Consider the following 25,691-nt stretch of genomic DNA (forward strand, 5'->3'; position numbering starts at 1 on the left):
CCATTTTTCTTAAATGTCCGACATTTGGGCTAAATTTTATGCTACAATTCCTATGTTCCTACACTCAGGGGACATCTTTACCTCTATTTCCATATGAACACAAGTTGCGAGTCCCTCCCGAGCAATGGATTCAATGGTGTCTCGGCCCAGTCCATAGGAGAAGCCACTATATTTAAAGGTAGCAATAAATTGTCCCTGGAATAAAAAGAATGAAGCCAGGTGACATGAGAGGGAAAGGAAAGGAATTTTTGCAAGCAAGTACAGCCTTGACTCTACAATGTAATGAACTGACTTAACAAGATTTGCAGTACGGGGGTAAAGATGTGTGTTTACATACACATGGGCCTGAAAACATGTTCATGTGATGACTGAGGATGGATTGAATCTGTACATTAGCAGGGAACACTGAAAGTGGCAACATGGATGCAGGATACTTTCATTTTTTATGTCCGTCTCAAATAGAAAAGCAGCGAGAAAAGCAGTGTTTCTCTCTTGGCATGAGCTCCAGGTTTAGGGGAAAAACCTATTTCCACAAAGAAGAGTGATATGAATTTCTCATTCATGTTCTCTGGAAGCATCAAAGAAAAAAGAGAGCAGATAAACAAGGCAGGGGAAGAGGGGGAGAAGATTCATTTGTACTTCTGTTTTTTTCGGTGCTTTCTCACATTGCACCCCTCTACTTTGATTTGACAAGACAAAGTTCCATTGGCCAACCTTGGAGCATAAGAATGTAAAAACTACGTTGCTGAATCAAATTATGCTTCTGCATCCTCTACATCCAGCCTCCTGCATCCAATGGCAGCCAGCCAGATGCCTTTGAGAAGTTTAAAAACAGTTCATGATGGTTACAAAAATAGCACCCAGTACTGTACTTATGGCTGCTGCTGCAAGTAGTCTTCTGACTTGGGGCTTGTCTACATGGGTTATTTACTTTGAATTCCCCGCCACTGCCACCAAGCCTACTGCATCCTGCTTACATGACACAGGGCCAAAACCCTGAACTGGGCACAGACTGTCTTTACGATGTTTGCACCCGATTCAGCCTTTCATCCCCTTAATCCGCATTTAAAAACCTAGAGTCAAAGAATCATACAATTGTAGTGTTGGAAGAGACCACAAGGGCCATCTGGTCTAATCCCCTTCTGCTATGCAGGAACTCTCAATCAAAGCATCCCCATTGACAGATGGGCATCCAGCCTCTGTTTAAAGACCTCTAAGGAAAGCGACTTCACTACACTCCGAGGAATGAGTTTGTTCCACTGTCGAATAGCCCTTACTGTCAGGAAGATCTTCCTAATGTTGAGGTGGAATCTCTTTTCCTGTAACTTGCATCCATTGTTCCGGTTCCTAGTCTCTGGAGCAGCAGAAAACAAGCTTGCTCCCTCCTCAATAATGACATCCCTTCAAGTATTTATATAGGGCTATCATATTACCTCTTAACCTTCTCTTCTCCAGGCTAAACATCCTTCATCTCACCTTTTACTCTGGGTTTTTGGTTCTGTCTGCAGTGATGATGGATGGCTGCTTTCTTTCACAGTCCCTACAAAGTGCCTGGTGCCATTGCTGCAGGTGCAAGTTCACTCTGAGGTTACAATGAGGCACCCAGCATTGACAACATGGCTGGGTGCCTTGCTGTGACCTCTATGGCAGTGCCAGGCAATGGACAGGTATCACAAGGGAAGGCAGCTGCCCATGTAGAGAGAGTGCAGGCAATATGGGGGGGGGGGGGGGCTTCAAGACCAGAATACAGAAACCCTCCACATTTGCTGACGTTAGGAGTAAAGGACCCCTGTGAATGTGAAAAAATCTCAAATATAAAAAACCACTTTTCTTTTTACCTAAGAGAACACTAGGAATCTCCAGGTCCTCCAGTGCAACTCCATGGTCTTTATCTGCCAGAGGTTGACCATAGAATCATGCTGGAGAACCTACAAATGCCTAGATGTTTTTTCTCTCTCTCGGAACTTCTAGGTTCTCCAGCACAACTCTATGGTCCAAGTCTGGCAGAGTTGCGCTGGAGGGTCTAGAAGTTCCTAGAGAGAACATATTAATCAAAACTCAAAAAACCAAATCTGTAAATTCAAAGCCACAAATGTGGAGGGCCAACTGTACTCCAGGGACAGACTTGGGTATTATGGCCATTGAAGACAAGCCTTTGATTACTGACCATAGAGGTTTTTTGGGTTAATTCTAGGGATATAATTCTTTCCATATTTCATTCCAGCAGGTAGAGAATGAACCATTTAACCATTTTTCTCCTTGCTGGAGAAAGTAACTAAAAACTATGTAGTTTTTTAATACCAATTACAGTGCACAACTTATTCTGTGCCAAAAACACACACACACACACACACACACACACACAAACACACTCTCCTCTGGATGCCTGTCTGGAGTCGGTAATGGGCTGGATGAGGGAAAACAGACTCAGTTTGAATCCAGAGAAAACGGAAGTGCTCGTGATAGGTTCTCCTGGCCCGGGAATGGTTGTTTGTCCCCCTGTCCTGAACGGGATCACACTCCCCGTGAAGGACTCAGTTCGCAGTCTGGGGGTGCTTCTGGCCTCGTCGCTCTACCTTACATCTCAGGTGGATGCAACGGTCAGGAGCACTTGTTATCAGCTTAGGCTGATACGCCAGCTGCGACCCTACCTGGGCTGGAGGGACCTTGAAACGGTAGTACATGCTCTGGTAACCTCTCGTTTGGATTTCTGTAACGCGCTCTACATGGGGCAACCCTTGTACCATACTCAGAAGCTTCAGTTGGTTCAAAACATGGCAGCGAGACTGGTCACTGGCTCTTCCAGGACCAGTCACATAACACCGATTCTGAAATATCTCCATTGGCTGCCTATTCGCCTCCGGGCACAATACAAGGTGTTGGTTATTACCTATAAAGCCCTATATGGCTTGGGCCCAGGGTACTTGGAGGACCGCCTCTCCCCATACATTCCGCCCCGCACACTCAGATCTGCTGGGAAGCAATTGTTATGTGTCCCAGAGGCAAGATATTCTACCACCACTCAGAGGGCCTTTTCTATCTCGGGCCCCATCCTCTGGAACTCGCTTCCGGACGAGCTCCACTCGGTGTCATGCCCAGCCTGGAAGATGGCTTGGAGGACTCAGAGGATGAGCTAGAGCCTCTGGGATCTGAACCTATAATGGAGGAGCCAGAGCCCCAGGGGCTTGAACCTGTAATGGAGGAGCCAGAGGCTGGCCCTAGTTCTGCTGGAGCAGAGTCTATGGCCCCTCCAGAGGTTCAGCAGTCAAGTTTGCCTGGTGCCGAGGCTGTGGACATGGAGGAGGATCTGGGCAGTGTGCCTACCTTCAATGAGCGTCGAGCAGAAAGAGAGGGCCTTCGAAGATCTCGGAGGCTTTATCAGAAGCGTCTTCGTAATCAGGCACAGCTGAAGGCTAGCTCCTTGCCTTCTTAAGCACCTGGAGCATGTGTGGTTCTTTGCCAGTGGATATCTGACTCTTTTAGGGGAAAGACTCTGTCTCTGGCTCCTTGGCTTCTTGTCTTGAATACCCGGAAACCTTGACCTTGGACTGCTTCATCGACCTGCCTATCTGTTACCCTGAACCTCGGACCGTCTGACAATTCTCTTGGTAATCCCTTTTGGTAAAGCTACAGCAACTCTCTAGGACTGTGTAGCTTATACTGACTTTGCTGTGCTGGGAGGGGGTTGTTTGTTTGAGAACTAGCTGCCTTATCAGCCCTTTGGCTGCTTTCCCGGACACTCGGCCACCTCCCTGGACCACTTCAAAAAGGGGCTTAAAAGTTTTCTGTTCCAGCAAGCTTACCCCTAACATTCCATGTTGCCCCCTTCTCTCTCCTCATTGGTTTTGCAATTTTGTGCTAGTTGGGAAACTTTTTAGCTGTATTTTAACTGTTGTAAGATTTTGTATTTTCTGTATTTTAATTTTGTTGTATATTGATTGTATTGTGTTTTTGGCTGTTGTGACCCGCCTTGATCCCAGGAAAGGCAGGCTAAAAATAAAGCTTTTATTATTTATTATTATTTACAAAAACAAAACATGGCTTTGATTTTTGCACAGAAAATGGCATTTTTTGGCAGATGTATTATTTTCTGAGTCATTTTCTGTGCAGAACTGTTATTTTTTGTGCTGAAAATTGATGTTTTTTGTGCAGAAAACTCATCTGTGCAGAGCTATTCTTTTCTGTGCATAAAATATGTATCCTGAACAGGAAATGTGTCTTCTGCATAGCAGTACCATTTGCTGCACAGGAAAGGCTGCTTTTTATGCACGCGCCATGTACATGTGTGTTCTCTGCAGATGTCAAATTGAATTGTGAAGATTCTCATTCTTCTGTAGGATTTTCCTCAGCATGGTTTTGCAACATTGGAGAAACCTATTTTTCACCATATTTCAAATATAGTTAAATATTATTTTCTTCACTATCACTTTGAAAAAAAAAACAAGTTAAAAACTTAGATTTATATCTTAAATTCAGAATGTACATATCATAGAATGAAGAGCACCACACAACAATTTGGCTGAAGGTATGTAAGCAGTTAAGAAAGAACTACGCAGATTAGGAATTATTAGTACACTTTTGTCATTTTATCATTCATGCAGGCTATATGAACAATACCACAGATAGGGTTTTTTCTGGTATCTGAAACCCAAAAGAGAGTTCCCTATCCCTAAACGCTAAAGTGAGTTGCGATGGCTTTCCAGGCCCATTCTGTTGAAAGGACATTGACTCACTCCTTACCGTAGTCACCATTTTGTCAAACTCCTCTTGAGGTATAAAATAATAATCCAATCTGTTTTCTTCTCCAAAATAGGCAGACCTAGTAGTATGGCAGGGACTGAAAAATAAGGAGACAAGAAACGGGAGAAGGCATTTTTAAAAGCGCCACTGAGGTGGAATGGCTGCAAACCTATGCATGCTTTGTGAGAGAGAAAAATCCATTTCAGTGGAAGTTGCCTGGGTTCAGTCTGAAAGAACACACCTATGAAACAGTAGAGGTTTAGAAGATCATTGATAAGATGGAGATTGGGGACAAGAAGGCTTTCTGTGGAAAGCTGGAACATGTCCAGAGGAGGGTGACCAAAATGGTGAAAGGTCTGGAAACCATGCCCTATGAGGAATGACTTGGGGAGATGGGGATGTTTAGGGAAGAGAGGGTTAAGAAATGATAGCCATGTTTAAATATTTGAAAAGATGTTATATTGAAGATAGAGCAAGCTTGTTTTCTGCTGCTCCAGAGACTAGGACCTGGAGCTATGGATTCAAGCTCAACATCAGGAAGAACTTTCTGATGGTTAAAGCTGTTTGACAGTTGAACCTTGGAGGATGGTGTAGTCTTCTTTTTGGAGGTTGTTTAACAAACGCTGGATGGCCATCTGTTGGGAGTGCTTTGGTTGTGGGTACCTGTATGGCAAAACTAGGGCTATAAGTGCAATTCAGGAATAATCCAGTTTGACACCATTTTAACTGTCATGGCTCAATGTCATGGAATTTGGGAAATTCTGGTTTGTTGTGGCACCAGAGCTCTTTAACAGAGAAGGCTAAATGTATCACAAAACTAGAATTCCCAGAATTCCATAGCATTGAGCCATGGCATTTAGAGTCAAACTGGAATATTTCTGCAGTGTGGATGCAGCTTGAGCCAAACTGACCAAAGCGCAGACAGAAGCATAAATTATATGCTATGATATACCATAGCATGTGGTTTAAGATCACTTTCGGAGCAAATGAAGTAGCCTATTCCTTTTTGAGTCCTCCCCTTTTCTTCCCCCCTTCACATGCATGAGGCAGATTCTGAAATAAAAACCAGATATGGAGGAAGGCTTCCATCATCATGCAACAGTCCTGATCTTGTTCAAAGACACATATGTATTTGTTGTTGTTGTTGTTGTTGTGTGTTTTCAAGTCCTTTCCAACTTATAGTGACCCTAAGGTGAACCTATCATAGGATTTTCTTTTCTTTATTCACTGCTGTCCTCTGAGGCTGAGAGAATGTGACTTGCCCAAGGGCACTCAGTGTGCTTCTATGACTCAGCGCAGATTCAAACCCTGGTCTCACAATCCTATTCCAGTATTCAAAGTACTCCACCATGCTGGCTCTGGATTATAAATAATAATAATAATAATAATAATAATAATAAACCGTTTATTTATAGCCCGCTTTTCCTTGGTAGATCAAAGCGGGTTACACAGAAGTACACAATGTACAATTTACAAACAGCGATCATGTCACAATCCAGAAAATATAAAAAACAATTAAAAACAAGGTTAAAAATTACAAGCTAAAAAAACACACAACAACTAGCTGGCTTAAAGTGCGAGTGCAACGTGCAACAGGGAGAGAGCAGATATTACAACGGCTGGGGGAAAGCCTGTTGGAAGAGGAAGGTTTTTAACCTCTTCCCAAATAGGTCAAGGGAAGTAACCCAGCGGAGCTCATCGGGAAGAGAGTTCCAGAGCTGCGATTATGACATGCTTGCACTGCTATATACATAGCAGGCAGCTCACAATCTTTATCCTTTTTGCACCCAAGAACAAACATTAGTGCAAAAAAGGAAACAACCATAAACATCCATATACTCAAGTTCCAAAAGGATACGACTGTAAACTGCCTGCTACATATATGCAGTGTGTCATTTAACCTTCAAAACAGGAACGCAGGAAGAGTTGCCCTGGATCAGATGAAAGGTCTTTCTAGTCAAGCATTTTGTTCCTAACAGGGCATGAATGAAATGGCATTCTCGTGCTTTTCTTCCTTGGGAACCAGTATTGAGACACATGGAGATTTCAACAGTGGAGGTCATATACAGCCATCATGAAGAGGAGTCCTTATAAACAGCCTCATCTTCTAGTTTCCTGTGGTGTTATTACTGTATCTTTCAAGGGCCAGTGTGAGCTGTTGTTCTCCAGATTTCACTCTCCCTCCTCAATCTCTTGAGACAAGGAACAAGAACATCTTATTGTCTCTTATGCACTGGCACTGCGATCACACACATGAACACTGACAGCACACTCGTATTTATGTATGCTTACTCTAAAGCAAACCTGCACAACTGGTTTTAGAATTACAGCATAGGCAGGAGGACCAGACATCCTCTTTATCCAGGACATGGCCTGCATTTCAACCTTCTGTCCAGGAGGAATTTCATTTTCTTTTTAATTTTTTATTTCTAGTTTCTTACTTGTATTACATCGGCATCACTATTAAACAAAATTTACATGCTTTACAAATTCAAAAAAGTTACATTAAATCAAAAAACTAATTCAAAAAAGAAACGAAAGAGGAAAAAAACATATTACCCCCTCCCCCCAAAATTTTTCCATAAATCTATAAGATCAGTTCCATTTCAATTTCCTTTGTCTCTTTTTGTTTCGCTTTTATAGCAGAAAATCATGTTTGATATCAAATGTCTTTTCCCAAAATTGAGTTACCGGGAGCCATTCTTCATTTAAGTCCATTTCAGATTTGTTATTTAATATTTTTGTGAGTCTATCCATCTCTTTTAGCTCATGCACTTTTATCATCTTCTATTAAAAGAGAGTAGCTAGGAATTTCAAAATATCCTCCATTTTGAGAATGACTAAGAAGCACGACTTTACATAGTCATTCTCAAAATGGAGGATATTTTGAAATTCCTCCTGGACAGAAGGTTAAAATGCAGGCCATGTCCTGGATAAGGAGGATGTCTGGTCCTCCTGCTTATGCTGTAATTTTTAGGTTTTATTTTGTAATATCCTCTATTTTTATTAGAATGTTCTACATTTTACAGTGCCTTGTCCTCCTCTGCAGTTAGGACATCTGGCCACTTTGAGAGTAGGGCATAATGCATAGTAAGACCTGCCATTTTGTTGTTGAAGCACTCATTCAGCACTCTGGACTTTAAAGCACACCGTGCACATGTTACCCAGCAGAGCTTTGGGCTGTAGCTCTCAAAATCCCATAGGCACCATTGCCTTTGTAGTCCAAAAGAAAGGATTTTTCCCAGCATCTGCTTTTAAATCAGCACAAGACAGGCTCTTGCAGAAGGAAGGAAGGAAGGAAGGAAGGAAGGAAGGAAGGAAGGAAGGAAGGAAAGAAAGAAGGAAGGAAAGAAAGAAGGAAGGAAAGAGAGGAAAGGAACCATCAGCAATGTGAAAGGCAGGCTCTTGTAGAAAGAAGGAGGAAAAAGAGAGGAAAGGGAACCATCAGCAAAATGAAGTAAAAGAAGAGGGGAGCTGAGGCTGTGTTCCTTTATGGAAATACTGTGGGGATCACAAAGGGCAGGAAAGGAAGGTATGTAATTTTACCACATCTTTCGGCTGGATTCCTCATCCCTGTTCTACAGAAACTGTTCTAGTACCCAACAACTCAGCCTGAAACATTAGCCAGCCCTGCCATAACCATGTTCCAAGGAAAGGGATTCCTACACCCCATATCCCTCAATGTGTCAAATGAGAACCGTATGAGAGATGTGGGTTCTATAAAGCTTCATCTTCAAAGGCTTGGATTTTCACAGCAGTTATAAATACCCACATCTTGAAAGCGCACTGGCCAGATGTCTTGAACAGCCGAGTGAGCTTAATATTATTTTAACCATTAAAGCATGCTTCAAGCTCCCTTCAACAGCGAGGTCATGTTTACATTTGAACTGGCCCCGTCTCCTTCCATAAAATACAACTTTAACGAGTGATCTCTTTAAAATTTTAAGAAAGCAACACTAAAGCTGCAGAAATCTCCACTGAATAATTAAAATGCAAGTTTGCTTTATGGTAGCAATTTTCTGCTCTGCTAAGATTCTGTCATTCTGTTCTTCATATGCATAAAAGTTATGAGGGAATAAAATGTAAAGTGAAACAACAAAGCTTTTGGAAAAAACTTAGAGCACTTAGAAAATCCCCTCTAGTTTTCAATTATTTGGGAGTTTCAGCCAAGCTTTACAAACTGGATAATTTATTGAATGTGTATTATATTCATTCCACATTCTCCCTTCAGTCAAAAATTTTCTTTTAAGCATTTGACTTACAATGTATTTATCTTGCTGACAGACCAACTGCATTAAGATGCTTATCTAGAGAACTAAATTGTGCAGAAAGGTTTGTGCTGCAAAATCAAAGCTACAGAAAATAACACATATGTCAACCAGCTATGTTTTGGCTGTTGTATAAACAGGTTCACCAGTTCATTTTAGGGTAACTTTTGGAACATTCAGGGGTTGTTGTATTTCAGGGGGGCACTTGGAATTATCTTCATGTAGTTTTAGGGGCTATTCTGATGTTGAAAATAATCCAGGATGAATCCAGGTTGAATCACCATTGTTCACATGCAACCCGAATGCAGCCAATTCAGTTTTGGAGAGGGGCTCCAACCCTCCCCCCTTTACCCCAGGATAATCAATCCTAAGTTTTTTTTCCTGAGTTTTTAAAAATGATTTGCATCCTTAGCAGTGTGAATAACTGATGCAAATAGACCTGGGATAATCTGGGATTAAACTCTGCACGCCTTGAGCGCGTTTTAGTTACATTCACATCATCAAATCCATGTTTACTCTAGAGCTGGCATGTGTGAGCAACTGAACTCCCAGGGATGCTCATAGATGCAGGAGGTGAACAATGTAGTGTTTGGACTCTATCAAAAGATTGAGAGGATTTCTTTGCCTTTCCCAGATGTATGGGAGATAGACGCACAACAGTATGGATGTATATATTCATTTACATTAGACTTTTCTTTGCCTAATTTAAGGGTGTGGAAACTATGTTCAGCATACTAAATGGTATGTTGTTGTTGTGTGTTTGAGTTGTTTGAGTTGTTTTTGACTTATATGGAGGCCCAAAGATGAACCACCACCTTAAGTGCCTATATTGAGAGAAAGGTGGGACAGAAGTCAATAAAATAATTTTAAAAATAATATTATTATGGGGTTTTCTGCAGCTGAGAGTATGTGATTTGACCAATATCACTCAGAGCAGGGAACTGAGACTCTTAGGCCTGTTACAGACTGCCAAAATAAAGCTGCTTCGGGTCTCTTTGGAGGTATGCTGTTTAAATGATGCACGCATCCTAAGAATCCAGAAGCTGCACCAAAGCTGCCCTCCAGTGCTTAGGAATGGAGTGTGGCTTTGGCGCGACCTCTGGACTCTTAGGACCCATGCTTCATTTAAATAGCATACCTCCAAAGTGACCTGAAGCAGCTTTATTTTGGCAATCTGTAACAGGCCCTCATCTCAAACCACAACACCACCTTGGTTCTCCTCCTAGAAGGGTGTGGTAGCCAAAACTGGGTTCCCTCTCCTGACGCACTTGTCCATCTCTGCCTTGTTTCAATGGGGAAGACAATGTAAGATGAGAAAAATGGCCTGAACAGAAAATCTTATAACAGCCTCCCATAAAAGTGTTTTTTTGAGAAAACCCAGTTGCTCTTCCCAGTCTCCTGAATACCCAGGCCCCAGACTTATAGTATATATGCATTTACAAGTCTAGAAATTTTAGTCAAAAAATTGAACCAAAAAACCTGAGTTGACTTATCCACAGGTCAGGATAAGTACTGTACATTAACCTTTATATAAAAAAGGAACCATCCCCTAGTGAAATCCAAGATCTGTCCTGGAAGCACTGGCCCACTCTACTCTATCATCCATCCAGGCTTTAGTGTAAGCACAAATAGGCATGTCTGCTGGAATTTTGTACATTCTTGGGCATTGTATTCCTTTCCTTTTCTTCGTCCTTTAGATCCTTTATTATATGTCCCTAGGTTTTACCCTCGACATCCATAAGTCATACAAAAATCCATAATTTTGGCACCTAAACCTGCTGTCGACTGATACCTGAGGTTGAATAATCTCATAGCACCTATGAGACTAATGGAAAGAAAGATGTTGACAGCATGAGCTTTCACAGAGTCATTAGTACATCTGAGGAAGCAGACTTCAGTCTACGAAAGCTCCTGCTGCCAATTTCTTTCTTTCAGTTAGTCTCAAAGGTGCTACAAGATCTCTCTTGATTGTACAGACTAACACAGCTATATTTTTGAATTCTACCACATGAGGTTGACTTCTAGTTAGGTATAGTCAAGGTTGACATATAGTTGGCACCTGTATCTGAAGTAGTTGTTGAACTTCCGGCAGAGCCTGTGGCAAAGTTCTCTCTTCCAGCACTCCAGAGGTCCAGTCAACACCAGCATGGGGTAGGGAGCATCAAGACTAGGCAGGGTGCTACACATGTGGAGAAAAGGAAAAGCAAGACTTCTCAACACTACCATCACAGTCTGTGTGAGAAATCCCCATAGCTGCCTGACAAGATACCTCTCCACTTCTAGTTCCATTTGGCTCCCAAAGAGGCCTTTAAGACAGATAATAAATAAAATGATCATGACATCTTATTTTAATTATTTGAAATATTTCTGTACTGCCTTTCATAAGATTAAATTTTAGAGTAGTTTACAACACATGCATATTATTAAAAACCTGATACCTCTACAACACAGCAATATAATTCAACAACCACCATAAAAGACAACAGATAATCCAAGAGCAGATAAACATTTTCAAGACAGGCTAAGAGATTATATCAAAGGTGGGAAACCTTTCTCCCTCCAGATGTTTTGGACTCAAGCTCCTGGAAGCCCCAGACAGCATTGGCAATGGTAAAAGATTTATAGAAGCAGAGAGCCAGTGTGGCGTAGTGGTTTGAATGTTGAACGATGACTCTGGAGACCAGGGTTCAAGTGCCAGTTCGGCCATAAGCCCACTAGTTTATGCAAGAAATCCCCAGGATAGGGTCATTTTAGGGCCGCCATAAGTCGGAAGTGACTTGAAGGCACCTAACAACAATAATGTGTATCATCTGAAGGACTGAAGTCTGGTTTCAATAAAGATATTTTAACCTGGCACCAAAAAAAACCTGTCAAATAAATGCTGGGTACTCTATGCTCCCCAACATTTTACATATGAAAACTGGGACACATGTGACGAAGGAACATCAGAGTGTAGACAAGATGGCAAAAGTTATGAATGAGGAAGGACACATAAGCCAGGAGAGGCAGCAACAGTTTGCTTTGGGCAAGATTCTGTTTCCCCTCTTCTCTTCCTCCTGCTGAGTTAACAAGAGTGCAAACTACTTTTATACTTTGAGCTTGGTTTACATCAACTGAAGTAAGCTGAGGGCAAAGGAGGAAAGTGCGTGTGTGTGTGTGTGAACAGTGACATATTAAAGGCAGCTGAAAAAGTAGGACGACAGAGGATTATTTGGGACAGTTGTAGGATATGGTACTCCTCTTTCCAAAGCCACGGTGTCACCATTGAGAAAAGCATCTCCTTTTTAAAATACACTATGCATTTTGAATAAAGGCATTTGGTTTCAGTGCAAAGTTTAAAGACATGTTTGTATTGGCAGAGGCATTCTTTCAGGTAGAAAGTAAAAAGCACATCTAGTCTGTCAACCAGACAATACCTCTCAATTTGGACTGACCCATCTCTGCAGGGCCTCCTTTTCAGACCTTTGGCTGGATGACATGTGACAGCACCTCCAAGGAGCAACCTTTTCTGGGGTGGCTCTTTATGCTGTGTCTCAAAAGTAACATATGTATTGTTGTGTGCCTTAACGTCATTTTCTGACTTATGGCAACCCTGTCCTGGGGTCTTCTGGGCAAGATTTGTTCAGAGGAGGTTTGCCAATGCCTTCCCCTGCAGCTGAGAGTTTGAATTGCCCAAGGTCCCCAGTGGGCTTCTTGACCAAGTGGGGAATCAAACCCTGATCTCCAGAGTCGTACTCTGACACCCAAGCCACTACGCCATGCTAGTTATGCCTGGTTAAAAGTTGTGGATTTCATGTTGTCCTAACAATCAGCTGAGAAATTATCTTCTCTGACCCTTTCCCTGTCATAGTTGCTGCCTTGCAAAAAATGGGAACCAGACTAAACCCACTATTCAGACCTCCAAATGTTTTTGGACTGTAGTGCAGACCAGCCCTAGTCAACATTGTTTAGGACTTGGAGTCCAACAATATCTGGAGGGCCACATGATCCCCATCCCTGTTTTAAGGCCAGTTTGGTCCCCTGGACCCAAATGATGTATTTGCTTAATCAGTCAAATTAACTAGCCCCCTTTCTCATCCACAAAGGCAAAGATCCTGTTGAGCTGGACCAACAAGAAAAGTGGACAGCAATCATATCTTCCACCCTAAGATATGGTGTATATCAGTATCCCCAGCACCATCAAATCGCACATACATTCAAGCAAAAAGTTGCCTAGAAAATATAGACACAATCATATTTAATTTTTTTAAAATGGCTATATCTCAAAGATGAGCGAGGGCTAAAGAGTACAGATGGAGGGTCGGTTCTTATTGACAAGACTTTATTGTCAGTGGTGAGTTTTGTGACTGCCTCTTTCCTGGCAAACCATGTGGCAAAAATCTACAAAAAGGATGGGTAGCTATTTTGTCTGCCATGGGATGCAAACCCTCCGAAGGGAGAGAGTTGAAAACAAGCTTGAAGAAGCCACAGTTGCAAGCGCTCACTGCTCTCTGGAGAGTTCTTAACCGTCACTGGGTACTGATAGAGTTTTTTGCATCTCTCATTTATGGTGTGAATGGCCATCTGCTCTGACAGATTGTTTAAAAGAAGCAGAGCGGTGGGCAATCTGTCTTGGAGCGCTGAGGTGAGTGACTAACTTCATTTCATAATCTGCTCAGCCAAGCAAGATTTGCCTAATTTCCATTCTGACAGTCATAGCGTGTCTACAACACAGCCTCCCCCCCCCCATAAAGAGTGAAAGAGGAAGGGCAAAATAAGCTGGGATGCAACATCCCATGTTTACAATAGCTTTACTTGAGTGCCATCTCCAGGGCTGCAGGAGTACTGATGGTACGTTTACCTATTGAAGATGCGCTGGGGCTGCATCATGCTGTACATGATATGGGTCATGTGGTCCTGGGCAGCCACCACTTCGGGAGGAGGGTCATACTTGTTCACAGCTGCAACCTGCTCCCATAATTAAAGCAAAAGTGATCAGAATGAATATTGTTATTCAAACAAGGATGGACAAAGATGTTTATGGTTAGAATTTCCTCCTGGTTAATATATGTGACTTTTCTTCCTTTATATTCTCTGCCTAATTCTCCCTAAAGAATAGGCCTAATTTTTGTGGTTAACTAGGACAACCGAATGATGCTGCCATGTTCAGAAACAGTCATGAGTGCAAGATGCTGGGAGCAAGTAATGTCACATGTCCACCACATTCACAGAAAGTTTGTGAAGTTCCAGAAGCATCAGCTGCCCTGGTATTAGAGGATGGCAAATACCCTAAAAGCACCAGATCCCATCTGATCTTGGAAGCTGAAAAGGGACAGTTTTGGTTAGTAGTTGGATGGGGGACTGCCAATGAATACCAGGTGCTGTAGGCTAGATTTCAGAGGAAAGAACTGGCAAAACCATCTCCAAGTATTCCTTGCCTAAGAAAAGCCTGTGAAATTTATGGGGTTGTCATAATCGACAAGTGACTTGAGGACAAACACACACACTTGGGCTCTTGCACAGGCATCCTGAGTCTCAGTAGAGGGGGATGACCACTAGAACATTTTGGAGTGATACACCACACACAAACAAACACAAACTACTCTGATCACAAGCCACCCCTGGGTTTTGTTTTCAAGTTCTGTTCTGAAAAAGCAATACATAGGACTTTGCAATCCCTTAAGGTTAAAAAAAGTGTGAGGATGTTCTTCCCTCATCTCCTTATCTGGGGTTGTATTCACACTGCAGAAATAATCCAATCTGGTACCACTTTAAATGCTATGGCTTAATGCTGGGAATTCCGTTGTGGCACCAGAGCTCCACTCAGTCCCTACTGAGCCATGGCAGCTCATGGGACGATTTCTAACCTACATTAGAGGACTATAGAGAGGAGGAGAGTGATGTGTGCTGGTGCTTCTTAAAGTAACTGATGAAGGGGACTGGCATACCAATGACACATGTAAGTCTGTCCCTGGTTTCCACTCCACTATATACATCTGAGGAAGTAGACTGACATCTATGAAAGCTCATGCTGCCAACTTCTTTATTTCAGTTAGTCTCAAAGGTGCTACAAGACCTCTCTGCATACATTTCAGAAACAAAATCTAGATGGCACTACAAAACCAAGACACTTGCCTTTTCTTGCACCGTGATTTTCTTATGATCCAGCTCTGTAAGTCGAAGCAGCATGAAAATCACCAGGAGCCAATAATCCGGGTGTTCCTGAAGGAAGTATAACAAATGGGTTTCAGTTTCATTGCAACAAAGAACATTTAAATTCTGCTTTTCCAGCTGATATATGAAAGGCTGTTTTATCATACTTTGACACAGAATATTAGGGAGGCAGGGGATGCACACAACAAATAAAGAGAGCAATCCATGTGAATCCACCATTTGGCCATCCTCTTCATCACTCCTTCCAAATGGGAGAAGGAACTGATTCAGAAAAGGTGGAGAGAAGGGCAACACAGCAGAAAAATAATCTCAGAAACAATGCATTCAAACCATAGCTTGCCCTTTGTCACACTCCTTTCCTCTGCATATGAACCACAAATCTTGTCCCAACTTTTTAAAGCGCTTCATGGGCTTATATAAAACTTTGCAGTTGACTTAGAATCTGTTTCACCCAATACTATCCTAACTAGCACTGGCGCTACAACAGCGGGGGTGGGGGGCAACCTTAGATCTCAAAGCTGAATCCATCCCTCCTTGGATCCTAATGAGAGCTGGCGTGGTGGTTTGAATGTTGGACCAAGACTCCGGGAGACCAGGATTTGAATCCCCATTTGGCCATCGGAACCCAATGGATGACCTTGGCAAAGTCACACTCTCTCCACCCCAGAGGAAGGCAATGGCAAACTCCCTCTGAACAAATCTTGCCAAGAAAGCTCCATGAAAGACCTTAGGGTCACCAAAAGTCTGAAACAACTTGAAAGCTCACAATGACAACAGGTTCCCAATCTTGTCCTCTTGCCCCAGTTATTCCTCATTCCCACAATACCACCTGTGATAATGTCCCTTGTGCATTATATTGTGAGTTTGACCCAAGCCACATCCAATTCCCAAGGGGTGTGAAGAGATACCCTTTGCCAATTGAGCTTCATGTCATTACAAAGGAACTAAAAGCTCTGGAACCTTTGACAGCCAATGACATAAAAGTTTTACTGCGCTTATTTTCAGGGTTTGTCCTGTTCATGTTTGGGTGCTCTGTGTTAAAAAAGCTTTTTAACAGTGCTTTGCTCTAAACTTGCAGCTCAGCATATAACTCCTAAATCACCTTTGAGTCTTTGGGCAATTCTTATTATGTTCACATCTGAAGCTTGCCAATGAAGTTAGAGAAAGGGGGGGATTTGTATTGTGAATGAACATTCAAGCCAACAAGTAGGAAGGAAGATGAGTGAATCACCATTTATTTTCTACTAGATGCTGAGACTACTGACATGAACAAGGTATCCTGGGCCAAATATACTATCCTAGCATATGGTAAGAATTTTACCATGCCTCAAAAAGCAATTTGCAATAGAATCTATGATAAAAAGTGATCACCTGTATGGGCTCATTGCTAGTTATTCTTTAACTTCCATTTTTTAAATTTTTTGAATGGGTTGAATTGATTCAGGGGTTGTTATCCTATTGCAAATTGTTGTATAAAAAGGATGAAAATACCATCTGCAACTGAATATTTTCAAGAAAGTGTAACAGAAGTTTAATTATCTAAACTGAAATTGGTGCTGAATACCCAATATAATGATCCCCCTAATTGTGAGTGACTGTCACAGGAACTTTAAGATGAGACAATATAAAATGTAGGCAGACACTGAATGGAATGACAAATTAATAACAAAATAAACTTTTGATATCTGGAATGTAATTTTAAGAGGAAGAGTAATTAACCATCCATGAGAAAAAGAACATTTGGCAGTTTGATTAGATGTGTTTCCTCAGAAAAACCAAGTCATGCTAAATCACTGACATTCAACCCTATTCAGTGCTTTCTTAACATAATTGCCACTTTGTACAATAACTGAAAAGCCCTGCAGAGTAATTGGATAGATATTAAAAAGGACCAAATGCTGGTTTGAAGAGCTTTATCTAGTGAGGCTTAAAAGACCTGAGACTGAAAACAGCGTGATTTTAGTTAGGGATACTCTTATCATTCACTAGTGTTTTATAAAGCAGGGAATTTCTACCATATCCTGATGTGTTTCATGGGCAGGATATCATAGAATCATAGAACCATAGAATCATATGGAACCATTCCTGTGTCCTAGAAGTACACTAATGAGTTTAAAATGGATGATGCAGCAAATGCAGGTTCACTACTGCAAAAATCAACTCCATCTCTGCCCAGGCCTATAAGTTCTAGAGACACTATTCAGTGCATAGTGTAATATATCAAGTAGTCAAGGTCCTGTTGCTACTTAACTTCACTGGCCTTTGGTGGCAACGGTAGGGAAGTCTCTTAACATGATGCCATTATGCCACACACTAAGTTTGTTATGGGGGAGTGAAGAAAGTGAGGTTGCTGTTTTCAGTGGCAGACTCATGTTGACCATAAACAATAACGTTGGCTACAGAAGACTTCACCTCCTATGTCAGGGTGGACATTGTGTGGGTTTCCAGAGGGTGTTGACTGCAACTTCCAGCATTCTTCAACATCAGCTATGTTGGCTAGAGATGCTAAGACTTCCAATCCAACAAAATCTGGAGGACCACACAATCCCCACCACTGCCCTATGCATATAGGTCATTCATTTTCTCCACTACTGGAAAGAAGTCATTTCACCAGTGTGTTTTCACTGAAAGCTCAAAAGTCCTATTCCTAAGTAAGAAACCAAGCTGATTCTGACCGCCTTTACTCAGAAGTGCTTCTTATTCATTTCAGTGGGACCTGTTTCCAAATAATTAAATATGCTCAGGATCGCAGCCTTAAGATCTGGTATTCTGAGACAAGGCACTTGGCAAACTGAAAAATCTGGTTCTAATACTAGCATAGATGCATGCAGGCATGTACACACAGAATGTACACTGGTATGGCTTTCTCACAATATCGAATACTGATGTAACCACAAGGGAATGAGAATTTGCTCACATTTGGTCCTCTTTGTAAACCTTCCATTCCATATCTCTGTCCATAGACTGCTAGCCTTTCTACTCTGCCTTCTTGCTGTGTTGCCACTTCCTACCATCAAAATGTTAGACTGTAAGCTCCTTGAGGCAGTAGCCTCTTTACAATAACTGTTTGGATACACATGATCAAAAATGCCCTGTGAAATAATGGGCCCATGCTATGCATTTATGCAAAGCACTTTTGGTCTCCTTTGGCAAAGGTTTGTGGATTTGGTGGGACTGTATAAATGCAGCCTTAACAATCTGCAGTTCTTCCACAGACACTGGCAATCCAGTCAACCTATTATTTTTTGTTTAGAAGTTCTGACACAATCAAAGAGCAATACTTTGCACAAGAGAAATTTCTGGGGCATTGTGCCAAGCAAGACCTACAGGGAGGAAGATGCCAAATAACAGTGTAATATTTCTTCCTTGAACCCTTGGAAATGATTGCAAAGAATATCTAAAAGCCATCAGAACTGAGATGATGTTGCTGTTAATCTTACACACCATTCCAGACAAGTTATAAACATGTGTTGGATCATATATTTGCTGTCATTGACAAATGGGATGCTGCTGCCCATTAATCAGAGATTGTCAAATGCCTGAGAGAAGCAAGTCCACCTCTTAGAAACTGTAACCCGCTTCCCACAGCAGTGGCTCAAAAGCCACCCTCTCTCATAACATCTTGGGGTGTCTTCAGAAAAGGGAAGGGCATGCCATCCACCCTACTTCATTTTTTTCAGTGTGTCTGATAACAGTCAAGCCATAGATAGGAGTGGTGCCCAGGAAAGCGAGAGACTGAATGCTTGATGCCATTCATAGAATCGGAAGAGATCACAAGAGCCATTCAGTTCAAATCCCCGCCATGCAGGAAGACACAATCATAGTACTACTGACAGAGGACCATTTAGACCTCTGTTTCAAAACCTCCAAAGGAGGCAGCATATTCCACTGTCAAACAGCTCTTAGGAAGTTGTTCCTACTGTTTTGGAATCTCTTTTCTTGTACTTTGAATCCATTGCTCCATGTCCTAGTCTCTGGAGCAACAGAAAACAAGCTTGCTCCATCCTCAATATGACATCCCTTCAAGTATTTAAACAGGGCCATCATATCACATCTTAACCTTCTCTTTTCCAGGCTAAACATACCAAGTTTCCTAAGTGACCCATGGGGAGAGGCGGGTAAGAAATAACAACAACAATTGGGTAGAATAGCATTCTTGATTGCATTGAATGTTATTTGCTCATGAATGGAAGAAATGAATCTCCATGTATTTTTTAATTTTGCTTAGGGATTTTTGACAATCAACAGCAAAATTTGCATTACAGGCTGTTAACAGGTAAGTTTTACCCACATAAATATAGTAGTGTTGAGCTCTCATATTCATCATGGCACTAAAATAGTTCCCCATGTTTGAATTTAATTATTTAATTAAATTAATTATTGAATTATTGAATTTAATAATAAATAGTATTATTTGGAGACTAAGGCTCCTCCAGATGAGGCAAATATGTCAGGAGGCTTAGGTACTTTGGGATGACTTTGGGTGAGTTCAGGGGCTTTGTTTTTCCTATTGTTTGATGCTTTCATGTTGTTTCTGACTTATGGCAACCCTAAGGTGAACCTATCATGGGGTTTTCTGGGCAAGATTTATTCACAGGGAGAGCATCATTGCATTCCTCTGAAGCTGTGAATGTGGCTTACCCAAAGTCACACAATGGACCTCTGGGTTGAGTGGGGATTTGAACTCTGGTCTCCCCGAGTCCTAGTTCAAATCTCAAAACACCAGAACATGATGGCTCAGCTGTGTGTGGGTTTAGGCAACACAAAAATTCATGGGGTGGGAGCGAGGCCATATGTAGCCTATGGATTATATCTGCCTTCGTCTGCTAATACATTCCTTTCCCATCCCCATGTTCTTCTTGAAGGACCATTTTCATGGCACCGCTAAATGGTGCAAACATATAAAGTAACTGCAGTATTCGTTCCTGTAGTTCTTGTTTTGCTTGCTTGTTTGTTTTTTTAAATTATCTAAATTATATTTCTGTTTTCCAGGGCGATTTTTAGGCAATTCTCAGCACCAGCTGCAACATCTGATTCCCACTCAAATGTGGGTTCCTTTTTAATTTTGAGATATTAGAAAAATATGTTCCTTTAAAAGCTTCTCTTCTCTACAGCACAGCAGTGAAAAAACTGTATTTTGCACCTGAACTCTATAACAAAACAAACAAAAAAAAAACATTAAAAAATTGTGAGAAGATAAAATTTGACCTTCAAAACATAGGACCATCTTGGCAAACCATGTCACAATTTTTAAAAAGGCCTTTGGAAGAGCCTTAGCACAAATCCAAGAGATTGGTACAAATAGACCCCCAGAAGAAGTGGATGCAGAGGCAACAACAACTGGCAAAAACCAAGGAGTTGTGTCATGAAAACTCATTCTTGTTTAGACCAATTTGGGATAGACTTGACAACATGGGGACTCATCCAGGCACAGCTACCCCAGGGCAGCCACCTTGAATTCCATTTTGGGAGAAAGGCAAGCTATAAATCCAATAAATAAACAGAGTGAAATAAAAATGATTGTTCCCAGAGAGGTCCAGCAATTGGAACAAAACAGGTGAATGGGACCCTCTTAGTGCCTAAGAATGTTTGGAAGACGTAAATCTTCTTATGGGCTGCCAGCCAAGCATCTCTTTATAGGAAAGATTACTGGTTAATAGCCCTGAGCTTTTCTTTGGTTTGAGCTGTAAGGAAATGATATTCTGATATCTGGAGATGTTTCTTGCGTATTTTGAAGAAGAGAGGCTTTGGGACTTCGGGTACATCTACACTGTACAAATAAAGCAGCCCGACACCATTTTAACTGCCATGGCTCCATACTACAAAATCCTGGGCTTTGTAATTTTGTGGCACACCAGTACTTTGTGGCAGAAAGTGCTAAAGAGCTTGTAAAATTACAAATTCAAGGATTCCATGGGATGGAACTACAGCACTTGAAGTGGTGTCAAACTGCATTGTTTCTACTGTGCGGATGCACCCTCAGAGAAGGCCAGAAACAAAGATAAAGATGTGTGAGAGAGAATATATGGGAGAATACATAGGAGAACACTGGTGGTAGTGGTGGGATTGAAGTAAGCTAAAAGCTCCTCGCCCACAAGGTCTGTCTCTGGGGCTCTGAGGTGGGGTAGCATTTCTGCTGCTTGTAGGATTGTCTGCTGTTTGTCTCAAGGTGCATCTTAGTAAATAAATCAAATATAACTGCCATTAACACACTGACATTAACACACTCACCCAAAGCAAATAGCACCCTGTGTCCCCAATGTCTAGACACTTAGGCTGCTGCCACACAGCAGAATTTGTGCAGTTTGACATTGCTTTAACTGCAATAGCTCTATGCTATGGAATCCTGGGATATGCAGTTTGTCATGGCACCAGAGCTTCCTGACACAGAAAGCTAAACATCTCACAATACTATAAATCTCAGAATTAACTGCATTAATTCTGCAGTGCAGATGTAGGCCGAGAAGAGTACGCAACACAATTAAAGATGACAGACTGCCATTTCCTTATGGCACACAATCAAGCCAGCGCCAGAGTCATAAAAGAAAGTCAGGTGTTCGCGTCTGACTTTCTCCTTCTCCAGCCTTTCCTCACCTGCACAGGATTGTTTAACAGATTAAGCACTCTCAGGAGAGGTAGGGATTCAATATATTCCAGCTCATTCAGCTCAGACACCTAGTTAAGGTTTGGGATGAGGGAAGGAGAGAAAACAGTATTTATTAAAATGTAAAGGCTGCAGGAAAGTGAAAAACAGTCCCTGTCCAAAGCTGTGCGGATGACACAACTCTGTGAGAATGCAGAAAGAAAACCCCAAACAAACAGACAAACGTAGACATGACAATGGACACAACATACTATTCCAAAGGGACCTCAGTAACATTTATTGTAAGCATGTCTGTCTTCCTTCCTTCCTTTTCTTTCTTCCTTCCTTCCTTCCTTCCTTTCCTTCCCATTTATTCCTTAACATATTTATTGCATAGCTGCTATTTTTGTATAGCATCAATAGCACCTCTGGAATAAATTATTCAAACAAGGAAAATATTTATTTATTTAAGACCCCACTTCTCACCTCTTCCCAAATAGGTGAAAACAAAATGTGTGGATGTCCGCATGAGCTTGGTTTTTCCTAATTTATATATAGTAAATCAAAGATACAGATCTGGATTCTAACACTCCCATAAAGACACCTGCTCCTATCCTTTCCCGAGTTACTATCATCCTGAATTCTCAAGATGACTCCACTACTTTCTTTTCACCATACCTAAATGCATAAGGAGAGCCTGAAATAGTACTATCCTGGGGGGTGGGGGGGGGGGGGGGGAGGGGGGACTTTCATCCTGTGAGGTTTTTTTTTTTAATTGTACAGATTGGCCTTTTATTTTTTATTATTTATCTCTTTCACTTTTGCCCAGAACTGGGATGCAAGGAAACTTAAAAGAGGATTAAAAACAGGTGTAGATAAAGAAAAAATAAATGCAGATAAAAAAAAGGGGGGGGGTACAGATAAAAATAGATGAAAAGTTACCGTGTTAAAACACCATTAAACAAATAACATATAAGCATGTGAGAGTTTAAAATCAATACAAAGTACAGCATCAGCTCATTAAAAGGTCCCTTTTCAGAGCCAGGCACTTGCTAAATGCTCATCTTAACCAAAAGGTCTGGCCTACCAGAAAAGGACAATGGAGGGAGGCCAGCCTTGTTTTCCTTAGGAGCCACCAAGAAGGGCTTTGAGGACAGTTTTATTGTTGTAATGTGAGACAGAATACAAATGTTCAAAAGAGGCAGCATTTCATTAAAAGGGACAGCATTGTTTGGCACACAAGATGTAAGCTGTTACCTGGTTATCTTCTAAGTTGATCTCCTCCAGCAGAGAGTGCTCCTCCAGCCCTTCCAAACTGCTGATCTGGTTGCCTGACAAGTCCAAGACCTGCAGCACCTTCAGCTCTTCCAAGCCAACAGCTTTTTCTATCTGGTTTGATTTCTAGGAAATATAATTTGAAGCTTGTAAAAGCCCTTGAAAGTAGAAATAACAAAACAGTTGTTACTTGGCAAATTGCTGCCTCTTAGTTTAACCAAATGAATCCCAAACTTTGCTATGTGTACACATGTCATTTGATTTCAAAATATTAGACTTGGACCTAATTCAGATTCTGGAAACTTATGTTTTAGACTATAACTAGGATTCTAGGAGTTGGGATCCAAATATGTAGCTCTTCTAAGTTATATCAGAGATACACTGCCTGGTAAGAGTCTTCCCATTAGCAGAAGAGTGAATAGATTCCCAACTCCTACATGATTATGTGTACAGTGGGAAAATGCTACATGTTCATTTTTCACTATGTGCTTGAGCTTGTTGTTGTTGTTACTGTGTGCATTCAAGTTGTTTTCGATTTATGACGACCCAATCACAGGGTTTTCTTGGCAAGATTTGTTCAGAGGAGGTTTGCCATTGCCTTCCCTGAGGCTGAGAGTGTGTGACTTGCCCAAGGTCACCCAGTGGGTTTCTTGGCCAAGCTGGGAATCAAACCCTGGTCTCCAGAGTCATAGTCCAACACTCAAACCACTAGGCCATGTGACTCTGTGTGCTTGAGCATCTGCCACAGTTAAGAACCAGGACTTGAAGGTGAGCCAATTCCCTTTAAAAGCACTGGCTTGGATTGAGAGATGCTATGCACAAACAGAAAGGCAGGCAGGATATTTTGCCCACACAAGGAGGACACACTATATATCCCTAATTTCTCTGTTTCACTGCAGATCCCATGTGCCCTACCACATAACATGCCCCTGAGGAGCAGCTTTGGCATATATAAGGCCAGGAAAAGCCTGCTGCATGAACAGAGTTCTTTCCACCTTCCTCAGGATTCATCCTACCGAATCTAGGCAGTGTGAAAATTTGATGTATGTTGTTATAGTAAATACAGTGGCCCATTCCAGGACCAACAATGGCTCCTTTAGCCACTAAGTGACTGACAAGAACCTGCGAATGAAGCCTGAGACTCTTAAATTAGGGTGACATAAATATCAGAAATACATCCATATGAGTCCCTGAAATTCCAAAATCCAAAATGTTCCAAAATCCAAAAGTGTCAACACTGATGGCTGAGATAGTCACACTTTTGCTTTGTGATTGTTCAAAGCACACAAACTTTAATTCATGCATAAAATTCTTTAAAATAATTTTGTCTATAGCTTTTGTGTATAAAATGACCTTCAGGCGATGCATATAAGGCGTCTACCAGAAACATAAAGGAATTTCATGCAAATATCCCCAAAGCCAAAAACCTCTGAAATCCAAAGCACTTCTGCTCACAAGCTTTTTGTCTAAGGGAGATTCAATCTGTATGAATCCTTTTCAGTTTGTGAAGTCGAAGGCTTTCACGGCCGGCATCCATAGTTCTCTGTGGGTTTTTTGGGCTATGTGGTGCCTCACAGAATTACAAAGTCATAGCAATTAAAGTGATGTCAAATTGCCTTATTTGTACAGTGTAGGTGCTGGCGAAACGTCAAGAATAAACTCTTCTCAAACATGGCCACATAGCCCAAAAAACCCACAAAAAACCTTTTCAGTTTATTTCTACCCAAGTTTAATTTAAAGCTCCACCCAGAGATAGACATCGCTCACCTGAACAGATGAGTGTTTAGCATTATTTACTCTTCTATCTTTATCCACACAGACAATGCTAAGCTTTGGGTTTCTTTTAAGGTGCAAAAAGCACCCCTAGTTTGCTCTGTTCTGACATAGATGGCAACTCTGTTTTGTCTCTTGAAATTATGGCTTGCAGAAGCCACCTAATGAGTTTGTGGCAGAAATCACAACACTGAATCCGGGGTCTCCTGGTTTATAGCTAGTTCTCTTTGCCATATTACAGCAGCTCTACATACAGTGTAAATTTTCTGGATGGAATACCTCATGGAAAGATATATATTTTTCTGCCTTCCCTATTTGGCACAGCTTTTCACCGATGAATACCAGCATGGCATCAAAGCTGTTGTTACAGTAAATTGAATAAATTCACAAGAATTATTTTTAGCCAGAGGACAGGAAAAGTTTGCAATCTTGTTTCCCGTACTAAAATCCAATTCATTTAAGGTTCTAGGTCTGAGCCCATATGATCTTTACTTCTCAGATTCTATACAGCCCGCCCTCATAGCTGATGTTTAAATGATTAATCAAATCCAAAGAAGGAATCCATGGGACAATACCAGGGTTAAGCAATGTCCCCATCCTGATTCTTTTCCTGCGATCTCATAACATCTGTGCCTATAGAAGAAAACAAATGGGATAAATGTTGCTGGAGGTTCTGGTGTTTGCAGCTGTAGTTCTTGGGTTGGTTTGTTTGTTTGTTTTTTTTACAAAATATCCAAATGATAGTTTTGTTATTTTGGACTATTTGCTGGTAATTCCCAGCAACAGTGTAGCTTTTTACTTCTGCTCTGATAAAAAGACATCAAATGGAAAAAGTCATAATAGGCAAGAGTGAATCTATTTTTGGGGTTCATGCTGGGGTTTTGGGCCAGTTCCCAATG

The 25,691-nt window shown here is 41.4% G+C and overlaps 1 protein-coding gene across 1 annotated transcript in view; it reads right to left on the reverse strand.

Annotated features, from left to right (window-relative positions):
• The window catches only part of LRGUK (leucine rich repeats and guanylate kinase domain containing), a 73,368-nt gene that overhangs the window by 24,244 nt on the left and 23,433 nt on the right, over nt 1-25,691 (reverse strand). Inside the window, exons 6-12 of the mRNA XM_042467819.1 lie at nt 23,002-23,145; nt 21,756-21,836; nt 15,123-15,209; nt 13,849-13,955; nt 11,068-11,187; nt 4,741-4,837; nt 82-195 (exon numbers count right to left, since the gene is read on the reverse strand). Of these exons, the coding sequence (XP_042323753.1) occupies nt 82-195; nt 4,741-4,837; nt 11,068-11,187; nt 13,849-13,955; nt 15,123-15,209; nt 21,756-21,836; nt 23,002-23,145 (750 nt within the window). The remainder of the gene's footprint in view (nt 1-81; nt 196-4,740; nt 4,838-11,067; nt 11,188-13,848; nt 13,956-15,122; nt 15,210-21,755; nt 21,837-23,001; nt 23,146-25,691) is intronic.

This window comes from Sceloporus undulatus, chromosome 5, assembly GCF_019175285.1.
Source record: "Sceloporus undulatus isolate JIND9_A2432 ecotype Alabama chromosome 5, SceUnd_v1.1, whole genome shotgun sequence".
Lineage (NCBI taxonomy): Eukaryota > Metazoa > Chordata > Lepidosauria > Squamata > Phrynosomatidae > Sceloporus > Sceloporus undulatus.